The sequence below is a fragment of the Chrysemys picta genome, unplaced genomic scaffold (genome assembly GCF_011386835.1).
Source record: "Chrysemys picta bellii isolate R12L10 unplaced genomic scaffold, ASM1138683v2 scaf574, whole genome shotgun sequence".
In the NCBI taxonomy this organism is placed as follows: Eukaryota; Metazoa; Chordata; order Testudines; family Emydidae; genus Chrysemys; species Chrysemys picta.
Window position 1 is genome coordinate 816 of NW_027053281.1, and position 10785 is coordinate 11600.

A 10785-nucleotide genomic window follows, 5' to 3' on the forward strand; every position below is an offset into this window, starting at 1 on the left:
TGTAAAAGTGTTCATAAGTTCACCTCACCTCAGTCCCTGGAAAAATCATGGAGCAGGTCCTCAAGGAATCAATTATGAAACACTTAGAGGAGAGGAAAGTGATCAGGAACAGTCAGCATGGATTCACCAAGGGGAAGTCGTGCCTGACTAACCTAATTGCCTTCTATGAGGAGATAACTGGCTCTGTGGATGAGGGGAAAGCAGTGGATGTGTTATTCCTTGACTTTAGCAAAGCTTTTGATACGGTCTCCCACAGTATTCTTGCCGCCAAGTTAAAGAAGTATGGGCTGGATGAATGGACTGTAAGGTGGATAGAAAGCTGGCTAGATCGTCAGGCTCAAGGGATAGTGATCAATGGCTCCATGTCTAGTTGGCAGCCGGTTTCAAGCGGAGTGCCCTAAGGGTCGGTCCTGGGGCCAGTTTTGTTTAATATCTTTATTAATGATCTGGAGGATGGTGTGGACTGCACTCTCAGCAAGTTTGCAGATGACACTAAACTGGGAGGCGTGGTAGATACGCTGGAGGGTAGGGATCAGATACAGAGGGACCTAGACAGATTGGAGGATTGGGCCAAAAGAAACCTGATGAGGTTCAACAAGGACAAGTGCAGAGTCCTGCACTTAGGATGGAAGAATCCTATGCACTGCTACAGACTAGGGACCGAATGGCTAGGTAGCAGTTCTGCAGAAAAGGACCTAGGGGTCACAGTGGACGAGAAGCTGGATATGAGTCAACAGTGTGCTCTTGTTGCCAAGAAGGCTAATGGCATTTTGGGTTGTATAAGTAGGGGCATTGCCAGCAGATCGAGGGATGTGATCATTCCCCTTTATGCGACATTGGTGAGGCCTCATCTGGAGTACTGTGTCCAGTTTTGGGCCCCACACTACAAGAAGGATGTGGAAATATTGGAAAGAGTCCAGTGGAGGGCAACAAAAATGATTAGGGGTCTGGAGCACATGACTTATGAGGAGAGGCTGAGGGAACTGGGATTGTTTATTCTCCAGAAGAGAAGAATGAGGGGGGGGATTTGATAGCTGCTTTCAACTACCTGAAGGGGGGTTCCAAAGAGGATGGAGCTCGGCTGTTCTCAGTGGTGGCAGTTGACAGAACAAGGAGCAATGGTCTCAAATTGCAGTGGAGGAGGTCTAGGTTGGATATTAGGAAACACTATTTCACTAGGAGGGTGGTGAAGCACTGGAATGCTTTACCTAGGGATGTGGTGGAATCTCCTTCCTTGGAGGTTTTTAAGGCCCGGGTTGACAAAGCCCTGGCTGGGATGATTTAGTTGGGAATTGGTCCTGCTTTGAGCAGAGGGTTGGACTAGATGACCTCCTGAGGTCCCTTCCAATCCTGATATTCTATGATTCTATGATTCTTTTAGCCTGTTTATCTGATTTGGCTGCGCTCTTCCTGTCTGGCCACTTCGTAGTAGGTTCTTGGAACAGTAGTTCTGAGTTGTCTTTCCATGAGGAGTTGTGCTAGACTAGATGCAGGAGCTGCTGTTGGTGTTGATCTGTAATTCAGAGGAGCAAGGAATGGATCTTCCTGCTGTCAGATGTTTTTGGCTGTCTGCGCAGCTCTCTCAGCCTCTCCATTCGCTTGTGAGTAATTTGGGCTGCCAGTGATATGAGCAAAATCATATTTCATTCAGACTGACTTAAATTCTGCTGCAGTGAATTGTGGGACATTGTCCATCACTAGTTGTTCTGGATACAGAAATGAGCAAACGTACACTTCAGTTTCTCAATAACACTGCAACATGTTATGTCTTTCAAGTACATTATTTCTATATAGCTGGAAAAGTAGTCCACAATGACCTGGCAATGATATCCTCTGAATTCACAAAAATCTGCAGCTAGTCTTTCCCAGTTCTCTCTCTTGTAGAGGTGGTTGTTCACTGGTTCAGCATTGCCTCTTAAGTTGATTTGGACTAGATCACCTTTCAAAAGCCCAATAGCATCAGATCCTCAAGTTCTTCCATCTTTCTCACTAGGCCCATCATGGCTGCTACACTGCAGCTGAGAAGGTTGTTGGTCTTTGATCTCATACACACGGAACGCAAAGCTTTTGTCTTTGTAAATTGGTTCGGTGCCCATGCAGTTCAAAATCCCTTGAGGGAGGGTCAGAGCTGTGTGACATCAGCTCTCGAGTCAACTTTAAAGTCAATAGTCTTGCTTTGAATATTCAATGTCACTCTCCAGGCGGGCGCCATGTCATCACAAGTGATAGATCCCAGAATCAATGGGTCTTGATTGTCTGCAATATGAGTCAACTCCCTGACTGCTTCAGTGCAACGAACAGCTGCAAAATGTCCATATTTCAGGCATTTATTACAGCATGCGCCTCTGGCTGGACATGTATCATCCCTTGGGATATGACTTTTCCACACCTTGTGCATGTAGACTGGCATTTGTCCCTCTTAGCCTGCGAATTCTCTCTCCTTACCTCAGGGATTTTATGAGAAAGACTTTTAACACTTAAGTGTCTGTTTGTAGCTTTTAAGCTAGTTGCAGGTTTTTCAATTTGCTTTTGCCTGTTGTTTGACTAATTCTGACTCTTGCTAGCTGTATAGCTGTGGGTAGAGTTAAATCTCTCTTCGGCGGTAGCTACTGTGAAAGGTTTTTAGCAGTGTTGTTATAGCTGTGACAGTCCCAGGATATTAGAGGTAGGTGAGGGAATATCATTTAGACCTCACCTGGCTTGTCTCTATGAAAGGTTTTTATCTTTTAACCCAATAACCAGCCTGTTTCTGAAATTTTTATGTTTTACATTCCCCAAATCACAGTTTTCAGCCAGGGGATGCAGAGGTCTTCTAAAACTTTCAACATTTTCCCCTGGTTCTTGAATTCTTTGCTGAAAACATGCTCTTTAATAAACCACATTTCCCTCGGTTATAAAGTGTGCATCAATCTTAACCACAACCCTTGCATAGTTGTCTTTGTGATGGTCTTCAGTAAAGTCAAAGGAGGTAAAGATATGCTCTGCGTGCTTCTCCATAGCCTAAATTAAAGTCAATACCTGTATATCCCCAGTTCCTTTGTGCAGCTTGTTTGCAATGCAAAATCGTGCCAAACATTGTTTCCAGTCTGTCCATTGTGAAGGGTTATGAAAGGTGACGTTCTCTGGGGAATCAGAGTGGGGCATGTTGATGAGGTCCTGCAAACTTCGTTGCTGTTCCTTCTGTCTGCAACCTGTGTTGCTGTTTTCCTTTGGTTTCTGTTCTTAGTTTACTCCTGACACCATATCATGTTCTGCACCAGATATGTACTGCCTACAGAGCTTGTTTACACACACCAGATGGACAGTGCTTAATTTGTAATGAAAGAGGTGCTGGGGCTCAAGCAATTTTTTTACAATCATAACTGATGCAGCAAGCCCAGAGGTGCCAGGGCTAAGCCCTGGCAAAAGTTGAGCACTGCAGATGGGTTCATCATAAGAACCGTTAATGCTCTGCTGGATACAGCTGAGGTTCATTGAAATAAGGTATTTTACAGAGCATCACCTAGTAGTCGAACAGTATCATACAGGGTAACATGCCATTACACAGGTAGCCTGGCTTGTTTGCTAGACTCCATCCCATGTTAATCTTACTAGCCAGCTGCTCCTGCCCCCGGTGTCAGCTCAGAGCAGCCGGGCAGGCTCTGCACAAAACTTATGGGAGCGGTCTGGGGGCATCAGAGCTGCACTGCAGTGGGCATAGGCAGATGTTGAATTGGCACCTCGCTGGTCTTCCCTCCAGTTGTTGAGGCCTATTTGCCTTTCCCTGGTGATGGGCGTTGTGTTCATTAACGCTATTTGGATTTAACACCCCCCCCATAAAGAACCTGTTCTGTTCCCCCCGGGCCCGAGAGGGGTTTGGTTTAAAGGGCTCGCACCAGGGCGAGATCCTGCAGCTGGGGTCCAGGAGACCCTGGGAACAGCTTGAGCCGGGCCTGTGCCACTACTAAATAAAGAGCGGCAGGGTCCCAGCAAAGTTCGGCAGGGCTGAGGGTAGTATTTAGTGTTGTGAAAGCTGGGGAGGTGGGTGGACGCTCCAGGAGCCCCCACTGGGGGTTACCCCTAGAAGGCAGTAATGGATGGGCCCCTTTCTCCTGCCCACTTGCTGGATCTCACCATCCAGTGGGGGACTGGACATCAGTCTGGTGAACGTGTCGGCGGGGGCTAGTTTGTGGTTATGAAAGGCCTGGGGAGAACTAGGCCCTCCTTTGACGCTGCGCTGCCATGAGAACGAAGGGGAGAGGAAAGGGTGGTAGCTGCAGAACCTACAAACGGAGCCGTTTCCTTATGGAGCTCCCAGGCCAGCTGTGGGATTCCTGGCCAGGGAGAGGAGGGGCAGGATTTTCACCAGGGTACCATCACTTGTCACCCTGGAAGCCAGCAAGAGCATTGCAGCACCCTGTGCTGCAGAGGCCCCCTCACTGCATGCAGACTCAGGAATGCATGTCCTTCCACAAGGGGAGCCTTGTCCCCAGGCTGCCCTGATCCTTGTCAGCAGGCCTGCAGGACACAAGGGTTCCCATCCTTTCTGCCATACGCTCTGAAGGAGAGTGAGGTAGCAGAGGAAGGCGGGAATGGGCTCACATCATTTACAACAATCCTTTTTCTGGCTAGGACCATACACAGGCCCTGCTAGCCCACCCGCCAGCCCCCATTCACAGGTCCGCAGTTTGAACGGTCTCCTATGGGCCACCAGGCCTTACATCATCAATGAAAGGTAGGAGTTTCTCAGCCACTTGCACAGCCGCGCGGCTGGCGCTCTGCCTGTCCATGCCGGCAAGGATGTTTTTCAGCACGGTGATGGCCTCGGCGATGATGTCCCTGTCTACCTCCTGTAGTTGCTCCAGGACCTCTGGCAGCAGACGCTGGAGTTTCCCCACCTGCGTGAAATGAGGAGCTGCTTTACAAAACACCCTCCAGTGACCCACAAGCCATTTCCAAAACAACGTCCACCTCCCCTGCAGACAGAAGCATGGGAACTAAGGGGGTGCTGCAGCACTCCCAGGTTTTACACGGGGCTCTGCTCCTGGCCCCGCTCACAGGGTCCCAGCTGCCAGCCCTGCGCCAACCCCCATCTGTGGCCCCAGCCTCGGTCCCCTTGCTCCATCCACCTCCCCCGCCCCCGGCTCCTGGAGCCATGGCCCTGCTCCTGAGCCCAGCTCTAGGGGTGGCAGGGGGTGTGGGCAGGGGTAAGGTGGGGTGCAGCACCTCCACTATAAAAAGTCTTCCAGTGCCCCTGCCTCCAGGTGACATGTTAGAACCTCAAAGCCTTTGCACAGCCAGCTAGGATCACGGGCAGCAGGCCCGGCTACCTGCAATATAAGCAGCTGCTTCCTTGTACCCCAGATCTCAGGGGATGGTATTTATTAGCGGGTATCATCTGTGGAAAGTTCTCTGCACAACACATTGACCCCAAATAAATCAAGTCTATTATTGTTATAGGGGTTCAAATAGCACCTCGAGGGCCTATTTGCAATCAGGGCTTGTGCTGGGGGATTTCCAGGCACAGTAAGAGACGTCCCCTGCCCTAGAGCTTACAGGCTAGGCACACAAAGGAAGGATTTCTATCCCCATTGTACAGACATGGAGCTCAGGCACAGAGAGGCTACGTGACTCGCCCATGGTCACCCAGAGAGTCTGGAAGAGCCAGGAACTGAACCTGGGTTCTCCCGAGTCCCTGTCCTTACAGCCCAGCCTAGAGGAGGGAGCCAATTTTGCACACGAGTTCTAGGGTTGGTCTGTTACTAAAAGCCAGATTCAATCATTTCTGTATTTGGTTTTTGAACCTTTCAAAGACAGCCCCACAAAACATTTTTGGAGAGGGTCCAGAGAAGAGCTTGAGAACATGACCTATGAAGGAAGGCTGAAAGAATTGTGTTTGTTTAGTTTGAAAAAGAGAAGACTGAGAGGGGACATGATAGCAGTTTTCAGGTATCTAAAAGGGTGTCATAAGGAGGAGGGAGAAAACTTGTTCACCTTAGTCTCTAAGGATAGACCAAGAAGCAATGGGCTTAAACTGCAGCAAGGGAGGTTTAGGTTGGACATTAGGAAAAAATTCCTAACTGTCAGGGTGGTTAAACACTGGAATAAATTGCCTAGGGAGGTTGTGGAATCTCCATCTCTGGAGGTATTTAAGAGTAGGTTAGATAACTGTCTATCAGGGATGGTCTAGGCAATATTTGGTCCTGCCATGAGGGCAGGGGACTGGACTCGATGACCTCTCGAGGTCCCTTCCAGGCCTAGAATCTATGAATCTATGAAAATCTCAACCGGCATCAGGGAAAAAATGTGTCAAATACAGGCTAACCGGTTCCGGAAGAAAAAATGAACCACAAGCAAGTGAAAACCAGGCTGAGGCTCATGGAACGGTGGGAATGGTGTATGACAAAGAATTACAGTCACGCCCTCTCCATGTCTGATAGAATCGTAGTCCGGGTTTAATAAACCGGACTGACCCGCTATTCTCAAGGTAAGTAAATTATCATTAGTGAGAGTTGCCTTCAGATTGTCTCCTCTTGACCAGGCTGCCAGATCTGTGTATTTAAGCCCCAAGGGTTTTCTCTGCCTTCACTATACTGTGTGTATCAAACTTGTTATGAGATCTTAGCAGCAAAAGGCCCCTGTAGAGCTCTTCAGAGGAGCAAGTGCTGCGGGACAGAGCCGTGACGTCAACAGTTAAAACCTATGAGGCTTTAAAAGGGGATTTGTAGGAAAAAATGGTTCCTAATTGAAGCGAAATGGCTCTGTCTGGGCGTCCCTGATCACTGGTGTCGCCAGCATTCCCTGGGGTCTAGAGTCCACAGCTCTGCTGCTAATCTAGTGCTAGGGTTCTTTGGATCACAGAGACCCCAGACACAGTCAGGCCCGGCAGTGCCAGGTACTGCACACACCCAGAGACACACCCCGCAAGAGCCAGGCTTGGAGACTTGCCCAAGGTCACCAAGCAGGTCAGTGACAGAGCCAGGAATAGAAGCCAGGGCTCCTGACTCGAGGCCAGGGCCATGTCCCCATGGAAGGTTTCAATGACCCCAGCCCTGCAACAGCTCCCTGCAGTTCTGGGTTTATCCCCCAGCCCTCCTCCCCTCTCACCTTCTCTGGGCACAGGGACAGGTTCAGGAGGCCTTTGAGCGCCAGCCAGCGCACCACAGTGTTGGGGTCTCTCAGCTGCCCACTCAACTGGTCCAGGATGGCGTCTTCCTGCTTATTGCCAAGGTCAGGGCACTGGAGGAGCTAACACACCAACAGTGAAACAAGCTAGAGAACGGGGCTGGACCCTCACGACTCATCTCTGCCAAGGGGCCCTTAGCTCCAGCTGCCACGGGCACAGCATGCGCTGTACGCCGGGCACCGCGATTGGTCACCGTGTGTGCCCCACTGAAACGCTGCTAGCGCAACGGGCCCTCGAGGCTCCAGCCGAGATCAAGGCCTACCCTGCTCCCTCACTAAGGCTCAGCTGCATGCGGAGCAGGGAGGGAGGGGGCTGCAGCCTTGTGTTCCAAAGGGCCGCCCGGTCTACGGGGGGCAGGTGAATTGGCCGTGGATGGGCCCGGCCTGCGCATGGCATACGGACGTCAGAGGGGGCTTCAGGGCCGAGGTCACACAAGGGACCATTCTATGGAGCTGAGCCTTGGGGAACAAGAGACACCCGACCCTGGGCTTTGCTCCAGCCCCGCAACACCAGCTGGGGCCGGTAACAATGTCCAGAGTCAGTGACTCCACCCCTAGGGCTTTAGGAGCTTTCCCTGCCCCTGGTCACCCACCCAACCCCAGAGCCACCTACTCCTCTCCTGGCCATAGGCATGGGCGGCGAGTTCTATGGGCCCCCGGTGCCTGGGCACCATGGGCCTCGGCCCCGCCTTCTGCCCCCACGTCTCCCGGGCCATTTAAAAGAGCCCGGGGCCCCCACTCACCACCCGCAGTGCAGCGGAGCTGAGCGGCTTCCTGCCTGCTTGCTCCACATGGCTGCCGGCCCCTCCCTGCGGCCCCTGAGTGGGGTGGGTCTGTGTCCCACTGTCACGGAGTGTGGGGGAGTCAGGGCCCCGCACCCCCCACTTCCTGTGATTCACCGTGACTCTCACCAGCCAGTAAAACAGAAGGTTTATTAGATGACATGAACACAGTCCCAAGCAGGGCTTGTAAGTACAACCAGGACCCCTTCAGCCAGGTCCCTCTGGGGGGCAAGGATCTTAGACCCCAGACTTGGGGTTCCCTGCCTCTTCCCACCCAGCCCAAAACTGAAACCAAAACCCCTCCTGCAGGCTCTCTCCTCCTCCTTCTCTCCCCCTCTCCCTTTGTCCAGTTTCCAGGGCAAAGGTGTCGACTTGCCCCACCCCCCTTCCTGGCTCAGGTTAACAGGCTCAGGTACTGTCCCTCACCTAAAGTCATCCCCTGCTCTCCCATCCCCCATGCAGACAGTCCAGTAAAACTAACCGACATATCCAGGTCAATCCACCCCGCTCCCTACTGCGTCACACCCACCCCAAGCGCCCCTGCAGCCAGTAGGAAGCTGCGCGGGCAGTGCCTGGGGGTAGCAGCACACGGAGGCCCCCAGGCCCGCCCTGCCTAGGAGCCCCAGGTAAGCGCCGCACCCTCCCAACTCCTCCCAGAGCCTGCACCCCCAACCCTTTCCCACACCCCACTCCGGCCCCCAAACTCCCTCCCAGAGCCTGTACCCCCTCCCTCCACACCCCCTCCTGCCCCCAAACTCCTCCCAGAGCCTGCACCCCTCACCCCTTCCTGCACCCCCACCTTCTGCCCCAGCCTGGAGCCTGCACCCAGCACCCAAACTCCATCCCAGAGCCTGCACCGCAGGCCCCTTCCCCCACCCAAACTCCCTCCCAGGGCCCAACCTCTCACCCCTCCTGCACCCCAATCCCCTACCCCAGCCCAGTGCCTGTACCCCAGACCTCCTCCCCCCGCCCAAACTCCCTCCCAGAGACTTAGACAGGTGGGAGGCAGTTTGGAGGGGCGGGCTCTGCTGGTCACCACCAACATTTCTACAAACCTGCCGCCCCTGGCCATAGGTCAGTCCCATGCCACAGTCACCGCTGGGCTAGGGCTGTTCTCACGACCCTCACCCGCCGGTGAGGCTCACCTGAATGAAGAACGCCATGGCCGGGATGTACCGCCTATCATCCCTGCAGTTGAGGATGGCCATCAGCTCCTGGAAAATCCAGCAACGCTCCTGGAAACTGACCGAAACCATGGCCCTGGCATGGGAAACACAAACACCACATCATTGAGGTGGGCAAGGACTGGTTCTCCATTTACAAATCTAACCAGACCAGTGCCACAGGACAGGGGATCCCGGGTGACTAGTCACGTGCAGCTGGCATGGACAAGTTCCTGCTGGCTTAAAATGCCCAGCAGCCTAACTGCTAGAGACCCAGACCCTTAATCACTCTACAGGGAGCCCTTCCACGAGGCCAAGCTCCGAGCACGCAGCGCTGGGCTGTGTGACCAAGTGGGACCGTTCTTAATGTCTCCTCTGAATACTGTGTGGGTGCCTCAGTTTCCCCTATGCATTTCTTAAGTCTCCAGTGTGCATAAATGGCTGACAATCTGTCTCCTAGCAACAAATGGCCAGGGCCCTTCCCCCCTTGCAAGGGGATAGCTAAAGGTGAATAAAGATCAGGTGACCTCCTGGCCCAGGAAAGAGACAAAGGCCAGAAAGGAGGGGCTGGAGGGGGGTTTCAGTTGGGAGCTGGCTGGGGACGGGAAGTGAGTGCGGACGGAGTTGTCTGCCTCGCTGGGTCCCAGAATGGACCCGGCTGAGGGGTCCCGTTTGCTGTACCTACAAGCTCTGTTTTAGACTGTGTTCCTGTCATCTAATAAACCTCTGTTTTACTGGCTGGCTAAGAGTCACGTCTGACTGCGAAGTGGGGGTGCATGCAGGATCCTCTGGCTTCCTCAGGACCCCACCTGGGGGGACTCGCTGTGGGAAGCGCACGGAGGGGCATATGCTGAATGCTCCAAGGAGAGACCCAGGAAGGTGAAGCCGTGTGAGCTTCTTGCCCTGAAGACAGTCTGCTCCGAGGGAGAGGAGGCTCCCCAAAGTCCTGACTGGCTTTGTGGGGAGCAGTTCCAGAGCATTGCCCAGGGACTCCGTGATAGGCTGCAAGAGAACTGCAGACAAAGAAGGGCGTCGGTGGGCTCGGTGGCCTTTCTCATGTGCCCAGATATTGGGTGATGAGAGACAGAAGGTGGGTTAGGGAATATCTTAGATTGGTCTAAGACAAGTGTTAGAGCTTTCTGTGTTAGCGTCTCTCTCTCACACACAGATGCTGGGCCAGCCAAAGATATTCCCTCCCCCACCTTGTCTCTCTCATGTGCTGGGCCTGACAGGGCTACACCAATGCTGCAGACAGACATGACGGAGGCTGTCTTTGCCCAGCCACGCCTGCCAGAGCCACGCAGGAAGCGGTTTACGCCAGGCAGCGCAGGGTGGAGAAGTAGCCGACTGACCCCTCGGCCAACGGCACAGAGGCTGTGGCCTCTTCCACGCAGGCGATTGGGAGCCGCGTCTCACCCAGCGGGGAAGGCGATGTGGCCGTGTCCTGGGCCCAGGGACGGGAGATGCTACTGCGGTCAGTTCTGGGCAGCAGCCCCAGGGACAAGACACTCACCGGGCAAGCACCAAGACGCCTTTGTGGTGCATGTCGGCGTTCACGAGCATGCCCCAGCCACCCTGCTTGTGGATGAACGTGGTCTGGTCCCTGTAGCCAGCACATTGGAGCAAGGCTTGCATGGCATCCACCACACACCTGCATGCAGAGCGAGCCTCTTGTT

At 53.3% G+C, this 10785-nt stretch overlaps 1 protein-coding gene across 1 annotated transcript; it reads right to left on the bottom strand.

Annotated features, from left to right (window-relative positions):
- Nucleotides 1-948: 948 nt before the first annotated feature.
- Nucleotides 949-10754, bottom strand: LOC135978963 (maestro heat-like repeat-containing protein family member 7). Its single transcript, XM_065579643.1, has 4 exons — nucleotides 10623-10754; nucleotides 9092-9206; nucleotides 7087-7227; nucleotides 949-4877 (listed from the first exon to the last, which is right to left on the bottom strand). The coding sequence occupies exons 1-4, from the start codon at nucleotides 10742-10744 to the stop codon at nucleotides 4680-4682; spliced, it is 576 nt and encodes a 191-aa protein (XP_065435715.1). The 5' UTR covers nucleotides 10745-10754; the 3' UTR covers nucleotides 949-4679.
- Nucleotides 10755-10785: the final 31 nt, after the last annotated feature.